The following is an 18,091-nucleotide window of genomic DNA, read 5'->3' as shown; positions in this document are numbered from 1 at the left end:
TATATAATTAAATAAATTTTAATTAAAAATAATATAATATTTAATTATATAATAATATATTATTTATTTATCTAATTATATATTTAAAAATATTATAATTATTTATTGATTAAATGATAATCGAATAATATATTATATTATATATCAAAAATTTAATTTTTATATTATATATTAATATCATATTATATTGTGTGATATAATTTTTTAAAAATAAAATAATAAAAAATTTTAATTAATATATCATTATATTAAAAAATATCATAAATATTTTTAAAAATTAAAAATATATTATTTTTTATTTATATTATATTTATAAAATACTAATACCTATGTTACAAAATATTTCTGTGGAATACAGAAGGCATTAAAGTCCAAAAACTAAGGAAATAAATTTATAAAATAATTATATTTCTGGTTCCCACCACATCTGCCCTCCTGAACACGTCATACATACAAACTAAGATAAATAGTTTTTTTTTTTTTTGGCTTTTTTATTTCACTTTCTCTGTTCAGCCTCTGCCAAGAACAGCAGCTACAACAAAAGCACTAACACCAGAGGTACTGAAAGAAAAAGTGATTATTTAGATAAGATAATGAGGAGAGAGTGAGTTAGTTTCCTTCTTTCTTCTTTGTTGGGTTCATGTTATTGTTCTATTATTGTTTTTGTTTTTTTTTGGGGGGTTTTTGATATGATAATATTCCTCTTTTTGAGTGGCCACTTTTTGTTGTTATTGTTACCTTTTTCAGTTGAGTGATTCAGATTCAAGTTTATGAAAGTGGGCTGTTTCCAGATTTGATTCTTAATGCTTTTGTGGTTATCGAAATCTCAACTTTTTTTTTTTGTTAAAACTTTCTCACTTCTGTTTTTAATTTGTTTTTTCTCTCTGTTTTCAGCGTTATTTCAATGGTACTCTGAAGTTTGATCTAAGTTAAAGAACTTCAACAGGAAAAAAATGGAGTCAGATCTTCAACAGAACCATCACCATCTCTACGATCACCAGCTGCAGCACCACCAGCGGCAGACTAACTCAAGCTTGACACGTTACCAATCAGCGCCGAGTACATACTTCTCAAATTTCTTAGACGGAGATTTCTGTGAAGACTTCTTTAAGGGCTCCAGTCCTGAAACCGAACGAATTTTCAATAAATTTTTATCAAATTCATCAGAACAAAGTCTTGGAATCACCCGGCAACAGTCGCCAGCGGCGGAAAAGATGGTGGACCCTCTACAGCCGAGACAAAGTGCTCTTCCTCCGTTAAATAATCAACAGAGAAATTTTTGCTCTACACCTCAGAATTTTTATCAGAGCCAGTCCCAACAGAACTTGCAGAATCAGAATTCTTCCAGCTTAGAAATGGATTATGGAGCCATGAATTCAGTTGGGGTAGATCGTTTTCCGCCACCGCCCATGAAGATGAGTGGCAGTGGTAACAGTTCAAATCTCATACGCCACAGCAGCTCTCCTGCAGGGCTTTTCAACAATATTAGCATTGAAAACGGTGTGTTCAGCCTTCATTTCTTTGTTTAGCTTCTTGGAAACTATGAGTTAAAGCAAAAATTACAAGCAATAAATGAAGTTGTTTCCTGTAGGGTTTCTAAATTTTTATTTCTAGTTCTTGCTTTTGATGCTTATTATAGCATTTTACAGTTTCTTGTTTCATAATTCTTGGACAAACTGGCAGGCTATGTCGTGATGAAAGGCATGGAAGACTATGGCAGCGGAAATAGCACAAACAGAGAGGCATCATTTTCTTCTGCAGGCAGGCCACCGGTTTCTTCTGGGCCAATGAGTCCTATAGCTGAAATGGGAAATACGGGCAACAATGAGAGTTTCGATCAGGGGCGTCACAATAATTATTCAACCGGTTTCCGCGATTCCTGGGAGAAATCTTCTTCGATGATTTCAGAAAATTTCAGTGAAGCGAAAAGACTTACGGAAGAAGACAGGACTATTTCTGGATTTAGTGAAGCTGACACTGAGGTAAAATATTTTATTCGTTAAGCTCATAAACTTTATGATCAGAAATTGATGTACTATTTGTTGCACAGAATTTGGAAGCCCGAAACCGCCGCCCGCCATTGCTGTTGGCTCATCACTTGAGTTTACCGAAAGATTTGACATCAATAGAGAAGCTTTTACAGCTCCAGGATTCTGTGCCCTGCAAGATTCGAGCCAAGCGGGGCTTTGCAACTCATCCCAGAAGCATTGCTGAGAGGGTACAGTACATAATTTCACCATTTTAACAATCTGGATGATTCTCAGGATCCCATGTATTCCATAATTGAACTTGTCTTAATTTCATCTGCATTTTTTCCAGGTGAGAAGAACCAAAATAAGTGAACGCATGAGGAAACTTCAAGATCTTGTACCAAACATGGACAAGGTAAAGTTAATCAAAAATTTTTATGCCAACATCTGCATCTGAGAATCCCCTGGAAGTTACTTCAATTAGAAACTAATTTTGCCTCTGAATTTGCAGCAAACAAACACAGCAGACATGCTAGATTTGGCTGTAGATTACGTAAAAGAGCTTCAATCTCAAGTGAAGGTATCGTGATCTCATCTAGTCCCAAAATTGACAAAGCTTTATTTATTATTTTTCCATTTATCTTTCAGGCACTTTCTGAAAACCGTGCAAGGTGTACGTGTTCAAGCAACCCACGGCAGCCATAAAACAAAGGAAACGTCAAACGAGGATGAAAAGGCAAAGCTACAGATATTCCCCTCTTCACCGAAAATGAAGCTTAAAAGCTTAAAAGCTATCTCTGACTCTGAGTAGCAATTTGTATAGTAATGTGCATATTTCTGTAGGTTTTAAACAAAATTTATCAGAAACCAGCGCTTGAAATCCAGAACCCAGTAGCCTTAGATTGTAATATAAAAATCTTTCAACAGTGTTGCGAATCAATAATTCCATGTTAGTGCTATACAAGTGTTTAATTTCTGAGTTGTAAGTTCAGATAATTTTATGTTGTTGTGAGAGATAAGAAGAGAGTTGAACTCAGCCTTATACATTTGTGTCAAGAAGTAGAGAACGGGGAGCCATCAAGTATTGTCCTATTAAGTGGCATGAGAAACTGTGGGGATAACAAATTTGTCTCTTAAATTGATGATTTGATTGAAGGATGAGAGAGGTGATTTACTTAATATGAATAAATAAGGCTTGTCCCACTTAACCTTTTCCAAGAGTAGAGACCCTTTTTTTTGTTGTTGCCTAAATTGGATCTTTAGTTTTATGTTCCTTTTTGTTTCCGTCGAAGTATTGGGCATGTGTTGAGTAATCAAAGTGATTGCTAGGTCTTAAGCTATTCATCTTCTAAGTATACTTTGTAAGGTTTCAATCATTTTCCCTTTGGTCTCCCTCTTTGATAACAACTAACCTTTAAGTTTGTTATCCATCATTTCAATTTCAAATTTTAACACCCAAGTAATTATTTTGAACAATAATTAAGTCTATTTAAATAACCATTTTAATAATATATAAAAATTAGGTAGATAGTAGACATATTATTTGTGTATACTGATGATGTATTATCATATGATTGAATATTATTTTATATTTAATTTAGAAGAGCAAAGTTATAACATTTTTTTATGATTAGCTTTTATTTTTTTTTAATTTAAAATTATCAAATTTATGATGATATATAATTTGTATATCTATTTATATACTTAAAAATATGTATATGTAATTTTAATAAATTCAGTGGAAATGTGCATTTAAAGGTGGTGGATGGGGCTAAGTGACAATCATATGTGCCGTAATTCAATTGGAAGTGTGTGACATGTCATATCCTATGCCACTCTCCCTTTTATTGTCTACTTTTATTTTTCATATTTTTTGTCTTTTCACTCAATAATTTATTCATATTAATAACATAATAGGATTATTTTTTTAAATTTATAACTGAAATGACCATTTTGACCTTTTGTGGTATAATTTGGTAGGGCAGGGAGCGGTAGGATGGGAGTGGGCGCAATAACAGCCGTCATGTGGGTAGGGTTTGATTGGTTTAAAGGCTTTTATCATTAGTGGGGAACCCTTCTAATTTACTTGAAGCTTCCTTTATAGGGGCCCATATTTATTGGTTGGTTCGACAATTACAAATTGGCCCCAAGATTGTCAACTATGTAGCAGACATAAACCCAAGTCAACTTTACTTAAATCATCAATATGAAATTTATCATATACCTATATATGCTTTTAGAATATAGTTTAAGCAATAGGAATTGTTTTTCCATAAAATTTAGAAAGTATAATTAAAATTTGTTATTATGTTACTAATAATTTGCCATGTGAATATGATACCTATAGTATGAAATATATAATCCATAGTATTTATCCAATATATATAGGGAAATTCACACTCAAAGTAATGTGTCACTTTATATGGTATTAAAGGAGTGGGCATCCTACATTTACTTATGGGAATTAGCTTGAAACAAGAAAAAATTATGAGTTTAAGTAATAAAAGAAAATATTTTATGCATAAAATAGTATGAATTTAAACTTTTTTTAATGGTATTTAAAATTAAATTTTTGATTTTATTTAATATAATAATTATAAAGCTAACGTTAAGGGAAGGTCCCACTTAAGTGGGATTTTATATTTAAAAAAAATATTGAAACCCACTTAGGTGGTTAGATTGGGCCGCAGCCCAATGCATAAACCAACTAAATTAAAATTCAATATACAAAAGAAAAGAAGAAAGGCAATGTATTTATTTAAAGAGATAAAAATATTAATAAAATTATAAATATAAATAATTACATAATTTAATTATAAATAATAATACGTTATTATATAATTAATATTTTTTTATTTTTAATTTTAAAATATTTAATTATATAATAAAATATTATTATTTATATATAAAATTGTATATGTTACTTTCATATATAAAATATTACACTGAAAATATAATATATCATTATTTTGGAGAATGGAGTGAAAAATTACAAATTAATATGCAGTATGTGGAGATTTATTTTCATTGTTATAATTTATAACTATAAAAATGTTATAAAATTATATATATTTATTTTAAATACATAAATAATATATTTGATATATATAATCATATAATTGAGTAATTTTAAATTAAAGATAAAATAAAATTTAATTACGTGATGACATATATAAGTATGTATAATATTACTAAAAAAAAAATGAAAACTTCCAATTAAAGAATTACACGTGGCGAGAGCCCAAAATAACGTTCACGACCTCCTTGGTTTCAAGGTTTCCCTCTCAAAATCAAAAGAATTTGAATTCACAAAACCAAACAAGAAAGAAACGATACAATAAAATAACAGTAGCTCATTTAATTCTCCTCTCGCTCTACAAATTTCAAAATTCGTTTTTCGTTTTTCTTCATGGAAGACGACGACCATGACCACGGCTTCAGTTTTGGCTCCGTTTCCGCTCAAACATTTCACTCTCCGTCTCTTGTTTCTGTTGCCGCATTTTCCGCCATTCCCTCGCCGTCGCCTCGCCGCCTCTCCTGCCATTTCACCCGGCCCAGCCTGACGGTTCCGGCGGTTCCCAAGCTTGCTTGGGTGTCTTTAGAAGGACGCCTTGTAAACGCTGAAGAAGCCAGCTCGGCTAAAGCCATAAAGGGTGGCCTGAGCCGAGAGGAAGCCGCGGCTTGGGAGATGTTTACGCCCATTCAGAGGTTCTTGATAGTTGCCGTGATCGGCGTCGCCACCGCTGAGTCGAAGAAGAATCGGGTCATTTCGCAACTCAAAAAATCTGTTGAACTTAGGGTCTGTGTTTTTGAACTTCTAACTTATTAAGTGGGTTTTACAATTCCATTGAAGTTGACGTTTTAGTGTCGTAAATATATAAATATTTAATTATTTACAATTTTTATATGTGTTTCATCTTTTTTTTTTTTGAAAAATTCCCATGATTGTTTTTAAGATTATTATCGAATTTTTTTAGTTCAAGCTATTTTGAATGATATTGTGCAAATGCTTTTCAAGGATCAAGTACTCCTGAGCATGCAGCAGAAACTTGACAGTCTTTGTGAAGAATTGTACTGTGCAAAAGACCTAAAAGAAATGAAGGCCAATATGCCATCTCAGGGGAAAGAAGAGTCAGCACCTGGTGAAACTTTTGGCGAGGATAAAATCAATTTTGTTGAGTGTGGTTGTTGGCTTTGTGATCAACATCATCACCTCTTTGATGGGTTAATGGTGAAATTTCAGATTTACTGCTCTAGTAGTAATGTTAATTTATTAATTCAGTTTGTGATTATCTGAGCTGAGAAACTTCTGTTTTTTTTTTTTTTTTTTTTTGATCATATAAATTTGGTAACAGGGTAACTCTGCTGTGAAAGCTTCAAGTGGGGATGAGAATGAGATGCTGCAGTACAAAATGACTCATATGGATGAGGTGGAACCGGAAGAGCGCCGCATGTCTGATTTGTCAGATTGGGCTTCGAGCATCACATCAAGTCTAGAAGTTCAGGTGATGGAACTTCAGAAGCATAATCTGGTTTATTGATTTTGCATTATCTTTGATTTGATTGAGTATCAAATGTTAATCATATCTGAACTTTTTGATATAATGATCTTTATAAACTGTTATTTAATTTTCCAAATTGATCTTGTAAAGTCCTTATATGCAATTGGCCATATGAATGTTATTTGCCCTACTTAAAAGAGATCATATACCATAATTGGCCATATGAAGATGCTGGTGTGCAATTACCTAGTTTTAGTTAGATGGTCCTAGAATTGCATCCTGATGAATGGTTGGGACTTGGGAGAGAACTGTTTGATGGATATTTTCGGTTCTTTTATTATCTGTGCCTGCAATTGAGCAACAAACGGGTGAATTATACAAATTGGATTGAAACAAAGTTTGTTTATGTGTGGCTTGATTATCAAGCAATAATTAATGATGTAGTAGGACGTGGTAAAAGGACAGTAAAGGTAATGCTAACTGTGACATCATCATGTTTTTATATTGTATTTTCTGGCGTGCATTTGTGCAGATTAACAACTTTGCAGTGGAACAAGATATCAGCAATCTAAGGAAGGAGTGTGAAGAGAAGGATGCCACCATAAGGGAGCTAACTGATTTTCTCCAGTCATCTAACACGAATGGTTCAAAGGTAAAAATACATCTTTTATCATTCCTTCATAATTTTACATGTATTGTCTCCTTTGATCAATCAAGCTTATTTCCTTTTCTTCATAACAGAGGATCTCAGAGCTCGAAGACATCATAAGGAGGAAGAACACTATAATTACAAGACTTAGGAAGGACATGGTGGTTTTAGAACAAAAAGTGAGCGAATTCTATTCTAACAAATGCATTATGTTTACTTTAGGAAATAAGTCGAAAATATAGACACCTGGATTGAGAAGGTTCTCATTTTCTTGAAGTACTCTACCTTATCCATTCACCTCATCCAGTAGCCTGATCAACTCTTTTTGTTTTTTCAAATTCCAGGTAGTGCAGTTGACTAGGCTTCAGAGACCTTCAACTGCATCAGCCTCTCACAGTTGGCAATTTCCAGTCATGGCAGATAACCTCCTTTATGACATGGATAGTACTACAAGCCCTTCTTCTTCCGATTCTGATTCTCCCCCTGCAAATCAACCAGAAGTTCCTTCTCCTAAAGTTCTTGGGACACCTATTCTGAATATTGACTCTTCTTCGACGAGTAAACAGAAGTCAGTTCCACTGAAATTCTCTAGTTTATCGGTGAAGCCAACTGACTTGAGCACAAGCTCTCGTTGGGTTAGTCCCCTGACAGAAATTTCTACAAACCAGAATTCCAGTGCAGTTTCTTCTTGGAGGCAAAAGCAGCCATCAGCAAGAGGTGATATCAAGAAGAGTAGAAGGCGGCCTCAAACTGCATCAAAGGATGCAGCTCCACAGAGAAAATGGGTTTAGTAAGTACTATGCAGCTGTGATGTTTCAATGCCTTCTGGTTTGATCGCAACAAGTTTCCAAATAGAGATTTTATCACTTGGTTTCAGTTAACACAGGAATCAAGTCTAAAAAAATCATAATTTTCTTTTAGAACAAATTTTGTCCATAAATAGAATTTAGTACAACAACCAGGAACTAGAAATACACCTAATATGTGGAACTTCAGAATTTCTTAATTCTTCAAACAACATCAATTCAAATTTATTTTTTGTTTTATTGACCTTTGCTAAATCTCTATTTGCATTTTTTATTAGTGGAGATCTGAATTCATAAAACATGGTAATTGATACATCCAGTTGACAGATTCTTGATGATATTGATCAGAATAATTCAAGCTATGATATAGTTGATCACATGTTTGGTTTGTGGTAAGGTTAATGCAAACTCTATGAATCATGGTGAGTACTGACATTATTTGTTTTCAAGGTTAATGCAGTAAAACAGCTTGAGGAAGATTCGTGATGCAAAGTATTTTCGCAATTTGAAGGTGTAAGGCCTCCTGTCCTAATATGCCGAGGAGATAATTAAGGTGAAAGGCCTGGCACTGCTATATATATACATATTTGTTGCAATCATTGTTCTAGTTAGTTTCCGAAGACTCTCAGAGCTGTGAGATTTCACATTAGATATGGATACAGTGGATCTTCCTCTTCTAGTTATAAATTGCGATCATTTAGTTTTTATTTGTTATGAGACAAGAATAGTCTCTCTGTAATGAAACATAATATATGATGTGTAGAGACCAAGTTTGGCCTAAACTGTGAAATGGAACACAAGTATATGTAAATTCATAACCTGTTAAATGTTACAAAAATAATTCAATTATCTTCGAAGTCGAACTCTATGGATAGATGCTTGACAAACTGATATCACAAATAGTCTTCAGTATGAGCAATGCAATTCTTTTGACTTTCTGTGCAAATTGTTGAGGAAGAATGTTGCAAGAAGCCGAGAAGATCAATAAAAATTACTAAAATTTTAATTAACAAATAGTGATATTAGGAAAGAGGTAAACAATGGTGGATGAAACCTCACCTCTAACCTAAAATTTATTTGACTAATTTAAATAAACGCAATTTCTTTTTTTATGAAGTTTTTTTTTGTCTTTTTCTCTTTTTGTAGTAAAATTGAACGAGTTTCGGCTAAAATTGATTATTACCAAGCAAGCTTCTGACCTGGCTTCAGCCCAAACAATGAACAAATTGCTCAATGTACAAATTGCACAGAACCATTGATTGACCTGCTGAATTTGGATAAGTTTCCACAAAATTTCAAGAACCCATTTGAAATTGCTTCAAACTAAACAATTTACAACAAATTCGAAATAAAAACTAAGAAGATGTGGCTTTCTTTCAAATTCGAAATAACAACAAAGTTACAAAATTTCCGAAACTAAATCGAATTTCTTTCTTTCAAAGTGTAACTCTACTTTCAGCATTGCAATCCTACTCCTGTCTTCATCATAAGATGTGGCTTCAGGCGCCCAGCACACTGCAACTTCCAAGGACCAATGACTTTGTCAAAATCTGAAACCTTATTTTCCATCTTCATTGCTCTCCTTGGCACTTCAAATCCTGGAGGTGCACCAAGAAAAGAAACAGGAGCCCAGAAGCCATTATTCCTGAAGAAAGGATGCTGTAAAGCTTGGGCAGCTGTTGGCCTCTTTAAAGGATCCCAAGAACAAAGCCATGAAATGAAACTGATAGCATCCTCACTTGCAGATGGCATGAACTTTGACAAGTTAACTCCCGGTAACTCTGGAAATTGATAGCCTAAACTTCTTGCCAAAACTAATCCTTCTGGCCAAGTCTCCTGAGTTGGAGAACCTAAAACTCTGCAAATCTTGAACATCTGATCAGCTGCATCTTTTCCAGGAAAGATAGGATGCAATGCGTACATCTCAGCCATTATTGCACCCACAGCCCACATATCAACTTTGCTGTTATAATTGCTAGACTTTAATATCACTTCAGGTGCTCGATACCAGCGAGTTGTAACATACTTAGTGTACGATGGCTCAGAATCTATCTCCTTTACCATCCCGAAATCAGCGATCTTCATTACGTTCTCAGAAACAAGCAGGTTTTCAGGCTTTAAGTCACGATGGAAATAACCTTTCTGGTGCATGTGGTTGAGACCCAGAAGAATTTGAAAACACCAGCTTCTCACCTCAAGGTTTGTGAAGAAAGACTTCCTTTGACGAATAATCCGATTAAGATTGGTTTCCATGTACTCAAAGACAAAGTATAAAGAATCATGTTGTTTAATAACTTCTTGAAGCTTGACAATGTTGGGATGCTTCATCTTGCTTAGTGATTTTACTTCTCTAAGATTCATGCAGTCCTTCCAAGAATAATAACTTCTTCGTAACTTCTTGATGGCAACTACCTCACCCGAGCGCTGATCAAAAGCTTTCCAAACTTCCCCATAAGCCCCCTCACCAACAGGCTGAATGGCCTGAAAATTCTCCATTGTCATCAAACAAAAGAAGAGAGAAGTGCTTAGCGGAAAAAAAAAAAAAACTAAAAAAGAGAGAAGTGAAACTAGGAGGAAGATTTGAGATTACATCTTCATGTATTTATAACAGATCATAATGACTCTCCTACTTCATTCAGGTTTCAGAAATCAGAGTTTTACAACTGCTTGATTAGTAACTAAAATTCGATAATCAACAGTCATCTTTTTAAGTATTAATTTGTGTTGGACTCAATTAACAAAAAAGAAGACTATGAAGTTTCCTAATCTGTCAAAGATTTAGGAATTAGAGTTGGACAAGAATGTATTATCTCAGCTGAATCCAATGATATTCAACTATGATTCTTACAGAATTTAGATGATCAAAAGAGAGATTTAAGTTAAGTTTTCATCTCACACGTGGATATGCTTAACATTCCTTATACAAAAATTAAGTCGTATCAATTTTCTAATTCCTTCTCCATTGGGAATTTGGCTCTTATAAAATATCTGTAGTAAGAAGACAACAAAAATTAAGATTATCATATACCCGGTACCAAATATTTGCAAATTAAACATTTTAATCCAATATCTAACATCTAGAAAAGTCTTTTGTATTTATAAACTTGTGTAAAGATGTAAACATATAAAATAAAAACTAAAATTGACTGCAAAACTATTACGACAAATTTAATTGATATAACTTGGGACAATACTGTTCAAGGATCAAGTTCTCTTGAGCATGCAGGATTTACCGGCATGCTGCTTGATTTTCCAAGCTCTAGCTGAACTATATAGTAGATAAAACCCCACTCAAACATAATGACGGCGAGTGCTTAGTATTCTACTTAATTGACAGGAATTCATCTGCATGTCATCAGTCATTGATGATGATGAAGATGCACCCTGAGGTCACCGTTCTGTACAAAGCAGCAACCATTTGGAAGCTTCTTCGCTGGACGGTTTCTTCGGAAGGAGCAATTAGATGTTATGACACTGTTTCCCTTAGCCAGAAGCTGTCATTGCACTGGCATGCCAAAGTCTCTGTACTCATTCATGTCTTCTTATGGGACCAATCTTTAGTTTCTTCATTAGCGAGCCGTTTCAGGTTAAGAGTTACTTCCCCATCTACAATTGCATTGCCTCCTGAAGTTCAACTGGCACGCCAACCTAACGACAATCAAATTCAGCCGGTTTCACCTGAAGTTAAGTTATAGGCAAGACTTTATATTTGAGAAACATACAGCTGGGGAAGCCTCTTTCAGATTCCATGATTTTGCAGTTCTCTGTTTGATCCTGGTTCTCTGTTTAGTTGTATAAATGTATCAGTAGGCATTACTTTTGTATTAAGCCAATCAGTCAATCATTCATTCATATTATCTTATCTTAAATGTAAATTTTAGAATAATATATATAGAATTATGTAATCATGTAATAAAGGGAAAAATCCCCACAAAATTTGTGTACATGGAATCACTACAAAATCAGATATTGAGTGCTATTATTAGGGTTGGATTCAAACCAAATCCGAATTCAGAGAAGCTCATTTTCATATAGGTTTGACTCATTTTCGGTTCGGGCTCATTGAGTATGGAGAAAAACTTGTTTGTATTTTGCTTGTTTTGCAATTTAAGAGTTTCATGATCGCCTTGCACCTAGCACATGTTTGTGTGAATGGACTAGATTTGACTTGAGTTCGCAAGAGATATTTGGTTTAGCTCTTCTAAACAATGTCATTCATTTTAATTTTTTTTAATGATGTGAGTTGTGCTCGGCTCGTAAACCAAACATAACCTCTAGTCGAGTTTGAGTTCTTTACTATTTCTCAAGTCACATTTGGATTCATATTTGTTTACCTCATATTTATAGTTAGACTTATTTGTGCAAAACTCGTTTTAAATTTTAATAAGTTTATTTGGAATCCAACCCTAGCTATTACAATCCAACATAAGATTTCATCAACTGAAATGCAATGAAACATCTATAAAATAATAAACTTTTAAAGGTTATAATTTATTTATTGATAAATTCATTATTTGCTTAATCAAAATTTCAGGACTGTTTATTTGATACCAAATTATTAACATTTTTAACTTGTGAATCAGCCGTTGATTGGAAAAACATCTTATAATTGCTATCGTTGATTACTCCACTAATCGACGGTCCAAAGCTCGTCCTTCCCGGAAAAGGATTTTCAATTTCTCGCTTCAAAGGTAAATTTTCATTGGTTCTTTGAAATATCACACGGATTGCTATCCTCTTAACCTTGTTTTAAACAATCTTGACCGTCAGTGTACATAATAATCTACGCTCCAGATATTTTCATTTTTCACGTGGATAGTCAGTTCACTCAGATTCAATTATTATACACCGTCGATCAGGCACAAATCTATGGCTTAAATTTCACTCATTTAAAACTTGGATACACGCTCGAAATTTCAAACTTCCCTCCTAATTGTTTTTTCCTATAAAACCCTCCAATTATTTCCCCGGCTACTATCACTCCAAAATTTGCGTTCGTCTTTTCTCGGGAAACATATACATTTTCGCGGCCTCAAATCTCAGAAATGGCTCGTACAAAGCAAACAGCGAGGAAGTCTACCGGAGGCAAGGCGCCGCGTAAGCAGCTGGCCACAAAAGCTGCTCGCAAGTCAGCTCCGGCTACCGGAGGAGTGAAGAAGCCTCATCGTTTCAGGCCTGGAACCGTCGCCTTGAGAGAGATCCGAAAGTATCAGAAGAGTACGGAACTTCTGATCCGGAAGCTTCCATTTCAGAGACTCGTGAGAGAAATCGCTCAGGATTTCAAAACTGATTTGAGGTTCCAGAGCAGCGCTGTCGCGGCTCTTCAAGAGGCGGCCGAGGCTTATCTCGTTGGACTGTTTGAGGACACAAATCTCTGTGCAATTCACGCCAAGAGGGTCACTATTATGCCTAAAGATATTCAACTCGCTAGGAGAATCAGAGGTGAGCGAGCTTAGATAGGTGTTGAATCTGTTTCCAATTTAGATCTGGATATGTAAATCTTTTGAAATTTAATCAAAAAATATGAATCTTTTCATCAAATTTGTTGAGCCTTTAAGTTAAACAAGCTTCGGATTTAATTAAAATGTTTGGATTAATATATGTTAATAATTGAATTTTGCTTCTGCTTTTCTTCCTTATGCCTGCAGCAATCATATTACTATGAGCAATCTTAATCCAAATATGAATCCATCATGTGTGGAACACGATTCGATGCCATCCGAGTGCTCTAGTTTTTCTAACCACCAAAAACTCAAATTTTTATTGAAAATATGAAAAATGAATGATAATCAAGACATTGCCTATTCTGCAAAATTGGTCCGGAAATTAACAATACCAATCGGTTGTTAGAGAGGGAACAGAACCATTCACAATTCTAGTAGTTCCCAGATAATCAAATCTACATCATCCATCAACAAAGCTTTTACTTCTGGATAAGAAAACACGAAATTTGAATATAAGTTTAGAGTAAGACTCTGAAAAGCATCATGTATTGATGTTATGGTGTCAACTTGCTGATATGATTTTTGGCAGCAACTATAGGTCCACCTTGCAATTCGTAGACTCGAGTCTTAAGAAAGGTATCTTCTTTTCTGAAAGTCTTGAAACAGGAAACGGGACTATTTATGTCATGATCACAATAACAACCATCTCATTGTAAATGCATCATCTTTCTTAAAATTAATAATCGGCATGGTAATGGGAAGAGGCAGGGCAAATATTCTAATTTTTTGTTCCTGTCTTGTAAAAGATACTGACTTTTATCTTTGTTACAGGAATGACAAGTTTTTTCTGTTTTACATTTATAGAGAAAAAATTTCTCTTTTTTTATTTGTTTAAAAAAAAAATTCTTTCTATATCTATAAAAAAAAAATTCATTCTTTGTACTTTTTAAACGTAATATAAATATATTAAATAATAAGATTAATTAAACAAATTCATTCTTTGTACTAATATAATATTTTAAATGTCCTAATAACATTTGCAACAAAAATAATATTTTAATATTTTAATTAAATATATAAATATAAAGAAGAGCAGATAGCAATAGGGATAAGGATAGGATAGGAAGGAAATATATGTATTCCTGTCCTCAATTGTAAAGATTTTTTTTGTTTCTTTTCTTATTTTTATTGGGAAATTCTCTTTTTGTTAGGATAGAGACAGATTAAAAACCTTAAATTCGAATTGAATTGTAGTTATTCTTACTATATCATAACTATCACAACATATTTATTATGCCATTAATTACTACATTGTCTTTAAAATTATGTAACACTATCTTTCACTAGTATAAATACAAAGTTGCGAGAAGGGAAAGAGGATGAAAAAAAAAAAACTATGGACACTTAATAGTCCGTTGTTACAATTTATTTCTTTCTACTAATATTGCAATTGCATTTCATTGAATTAATAACAACACATCAGATGTAGACTATTAATCATTCTGATCAAACCAAGTAAAAATTATTTGTCTTCTATTTATGTTATTGCATCTATTCATATTCTCACACTTGAGTCTTCTCAATTTAATGTACTTATTGGTGCATATTTTAACATCAACAATTTGATGCTAGAAAAAAGACCCCAAATATAAGCTCTTATGTTTTCCAATAGTATAATCTTTAATATACATGAGTTTCTACTTTAATGTCATCTCACGAAATGAGTGTCATTAGATTCATGACTAGTGTTAATCGCACTAGTGAAGACAATCCCAATCATATTTTATTGCCTCTATCACTCATTGAATGTCAACTTGATGCTAAGACTAGGGACATGTCATCATTCCCTCCCCACCCCCCCCCCCCCCCCCCTTTGGGTGGTGTCTCGAATAGCTAATGTGATAAGCACAATCTAAGTGTTCATCTAATGACATAAGAATGTTATCTCAAAAGTATCTACAGGGCGCCAATCCCCTTATAAGCAACTTAAGTGAGGTCTCACGCCTTGCAAATAAATTCTCTAAACCCCTTTAAGGAAAGATGACAAGTAGCCTCCAATATAACCTATCTGACATGTAGGACATAACTTATGTGTCTGATTTATCATACTCGTTAAAACAATGATGCACATAATGTAGACTTGAGCTCACATAATTGATAACGGTGCTGACCTACGATGTGCAACTTCTAACTCACATCATGATGAGGATAATCTTCAATGTCTAAAGCATGTCATACATTCAAGTGGTAATAACCATTAACATGTTCAAAATAATTTATATTGAGATGACATTGACAAGTGAGGTACAAACTTACACCATGACGAAATCAATTGTAAGTCTTATCATAGGGATGTTGACCTTGAAAGTGTAAAAGGAAACTCACTCTTTGAGGGATCATCTCAATTGACCGTATGATAAGATGGGTCAAAATTTGTTTTTAACAAGCTAGCTCACCTCAATAAACAAGCCTAGAAACCAAATATGTGGGTGCACCTCAACACCTTATGGGCTTGCCATGAGAAGGTAGTTCCCAATCTGCATCCAATGGACATCCCATTGCTTGATCTGAAGCAAGTTCTAAAAGTCATGGTTGTTATAAACGATGAGCCATAAATCAAAGTAAGAAAATCTCCACTCTCCCTTCTAGGGCATTATGATCCTTTTCCTAACAAATTTAAGGCACCATCCATCAATTCATTTGATGGAACTAATGATCTTTGAGATTATTTAGATGCCTTCAATTTCTACATCACCACATGGAAACAACTGACCATTTAGTTCTTGCATCAATCTTAAGTAACTTAGTGCTACATCGAAGCCATCAACCATCTTGAGAACATACAACAAGAAAAATGTGAGACTTTGAAGATATATTTAAAGCACTTTAATGCAAAACTGTCTTAAGTAGGACTGCCTAATTCCACAAGATGTTCAAAAGACATTTTCAAAAGAGGAGCTCAATGGTTGCTTTTAAGCTCATTGGTTCGAAGACATCAACTAGCGACCTTCCTAAGACTAGAAAAAATCAAATGGAAACAAGAGTACGTGGAGAAGTGCAAGATTTGGCAATGACTTTGAGATCTAAAGGACAAACAAAAAGGTGGCGACAATGAAAACAAAAGATGGGGAGGAAAAAGAAAGTACCAAATAGTTAGAGTGAAAATGTAATTTATTTATATTATTAAGAGTATAAATAATATTAAAGTGATAAAAATATAATTTATATGTTAAAATTAATGTTTAAAATAAAATTTAAAAAGTGAAAAATCCTCTTAAACATATTTTCAAGGCATTTATCGAATTATCACATAGTATAATTATGTGTAATTTTTTAATTCTTTGAATTCATGTATCTTCCCATTATAGGAGTTAGAGGTGTTAGTGAATAGGATTGAATCAGGTCAGACCGACTCCAATACGACCCATTGAGTCTAAGGTTGGATGGGCCTAAAAAGCATATAAGGCCCATGACTCTGCCTTATGTATATAGGGTTGAGTCTGCTAATTAAATTTTTTTTTATATTATAAATATTAATTAATTAATTTTTTAAATAATTATACAAACAGTCACAAACCTGTCGACCCAAGGCCTAATAGCCAAGCCTGACCTTGAAGACCTATGAGCCTGGCCCAACTTGCTACAATACCATGCTGTGCCCTTTCGGGTCGAACCATTTTCTCATTCTTCGGGCTGCTGGACCAACTCATTTGCCATATCTAATGGGAGTATATTTTTATATATCTTTCTAGTCATACAGGACGATAGTAAGAGAAAGCTTAGGGGACTCAAAGAAATTATCAAATTATTAGGGGGCTTCATACTGTAACGCTTTCAGTGTTCATTCCCCTACAACGGTGCACATGGATCAGTCCTTCGATAAAACTTTTCTATTGGTCAAATTTTTTTCACTAGGATCGCCAAATCAGCATTCGCTAAGCTTTATTTACCGTCGATTATCCTAAAATTTACGGTCTAGATTTACTCATCCCAAACTCTCCAAAACACACCAAAATTTTCAAATTTCCCACCTCCAAATTTCTCCTCTCCGATAAATAACCCGAATTTCTCCACTTTTACCGCCTCAAGAAGCAAACACATCCAGATACAAGCAAATACCCTAAATTTTCAATCTTTCATATGGCTCGTACGAAGCAAACAGCAAGGAAGTCGACTGGAGGCAAGGCCCCACGTAAGCAGCTGGCCACAAAAGCTGCTCGCAAGTCAGCTCCGGCGACGGGAGGAGTGAAGAAGCCACACCGTTTCAGGCCGGGAACAGTAGCCTTAAGAGAGATCAGAAAGTATCAGAAGAGCACAGAGCTTTTGATTCGGAAGCTTCCGTTTCAGAGACTAGTGAGAGAAATCGCACAGGATTTTAAAACCGATTTAAGGTTCCAAAGCAGCGCCGTCGCGGCTCTTCAAGAGGCAGCCGAGGCTTATCTTGTTGGACTCTTTGAGGACACAAATCTCTGCGCAATTCACGCCAAAAGAGTGACAATTATGCCTAAAGATATTCAACTCGCCAGGAGGATTAGAGGCGAGAGAGCTTAATTGTGAAGAAGAAATTTAGTGTAGGTTATCAGAAATTTAGGGTTTGATTTTAATTTACTTCAATTCTCTGGATTGTTGTTCCTAACTTCTCATGTTTATCTTTATTTAAAAATTAAAAAAATTTTATTTATATGATTGTTAACCCAAAACTTTCTTTGAGGTTTAGTAA

At 34.1% G+C, this 18,091-nt stretch overlaps 3 protein-coding genes and 1 pseudogene across 6 annotated transcripts; 3 read left to right on the top strand and 1 right to left on the bottom strand.

The window, feature by feature from the left end:
• Positions 1 to 457: 457 nt before the first annotated feature.
• LOC123205627 (transcription factor bHLH122-like) lies at positions 458 to 2,929 on the top strand. 4 transcript variants are annotated; one of them, XM_044622630.1, is made up of 7 exons: positions 458 to 558; positions 895 to 1,500; positions 1,684 to 1,982; positions 2,051 to 2,218; positions 2,320 to 2,385; positions 2,482 to 2,550; positions 2,619 to 2,929. In XM_044622630.1, the coding sequence occupies exons 2-7, from the start codon at positions 954 to 956 to the stop codon at positions 2,673 to 2,675; spliced, it is 1,206 nt and encodes a 401-aa protein (XP_044478565.1). In that variant the 5' UTR covers positions 458 to 558; positions 895 to 953; the 3' UTR covers positions 2,676 to 2,929. The 4 variants fall into 4 exon arrangements, with proteins under 4 accessions (XP_044478565.1, XP_044478564.1, XP_044478566.1 ...); XM_044622629.1 differs by having other exon boundaries at positions 479 to 604; XM_044622631.1 differs by having other exon boundaries at positions 546 to 608.
• Positions 2,930 to 5,309: 2,380 nt separating this feature from the next.
• On the top strand, positions 5,310 to 8,784 carry LOC123205626. Its single transcript, XM_044622628.1, has 7 exons — positions 5,310 to 5,769; positions 5,989 to 6,201; positions 6,326 to 6,475; positions 7,005 to 7,124; positions 7,214 to 7,300; positions 7,466 to 7,911; positions 8,378 to 8,784. Coding segments are annotated over exons 1-7 (1,407 nt in total). The 5' UTR covers positions 5,310 to 5,379; the 3' UTR covers positions 8,379 to 8,784.
• A 598-nt stretch (positions 8,785 to 9,382) lies between these two features.
• LOC123205603 (cyclin-dependent kinase F-4-like) lies at positions 9,383 to 10,423 on the bottom strand. The gene has a single exon (XM_044622592.1). The coding sequence runs from the start codon at positions 10,421 to 10,423 to the stop codon at positions 9,383 to 9,385; it is 1,041 nt and encodes a 346-aa protein (XP_044478527.1).
• Positions 10,424 to 12,885: 2,462 nt separating this feature from the next.
• Positions 12,886 to 18,052, top strand: LOC123205628 (annotated as a pseudogene).
• The last annotated feature ends 39 nt before the right edge of the window (positions 18,053 to 18,091 follow it).

The sequence above is a fragment of the Mangifera indica genome, unplaced genomic scaffold (assembly GCF_011075055.1).
Source record: "Mangifera indica cultivar Alphonso unplaced genomic scaffold, CATAS_Mindica_2.1 Un_0010, whole genome shotgun sequence".
In the NCBI taxonomy this organism is placed as follows: Eukaryota; Viridiplantae; Streptophyta; class Magnoliopsida; order Sapindales; family Anacardiaceae; genus Mangifera; species Mangifera indica.
Note: the sequence above shows the minus strand (reverse complement) of the source record. Positions and strands in the feature narration are given on the sequence as shown.

What these genes read in the sequence shown, in the direction of transcription:
- LOC123205627 (XM_044622630.1), top strand. Translation starts at nt 954, where the DNA reads ATGGAGTCAGATCTTCAACAGAACCATCACCATCTCTACGATCACCAG. An exon ending in TTAGTGAAGCTGACACTGAG is followed by an intron (nt 1,983 to 2,050) that starts GTAAAATATTTT and finishes TTTGTTGCACAG; the next exon opens with AATTTGGAAGCCCGAAACCG. An exon ending in AGCTTCAATCTCAAGTGAAG is followed by an intron (nt 2,551 to 2,618) that starts GTATCGTGATCT and finishes TTTATCTTTCAG; the next exon opens with GCACTTTCTGAAAACCGTGC.
- LOC123205626 (XM_044622628.1), top strand. Translation starts at nt 5,380, where the DNA reads ATGGAAGACGACGACCATGACCACGGCTTCAGTTTTGGCTCCGTTTCC. An exon ending in CATCAAGTCTAGAAGTTCAG is followed by an intron (nt 6,476 to 7,004) that starts GTGATGGAACTT and finishes GCATTTGTGCAG; the next exon opens with ATTAACAACTTTGCAGTGGA. An exon ending in CTAACACGAATGGTTCAAAG is followed by an intron (nt 7,125 to 7,213) that starts GTAAAAATACAT and finishes TCTTCATAACAG; the next exon opens with AGGATCTCAGAGCTCGAAGA.
- LOC123205603 (XM_044622592.1), bottom strand. Translation starts at nt 10,423, where the DNA reads ATGGAGAATTTTCAGGCCATTCAGCCTGTTGGTGAGGGGGCTTATGGG.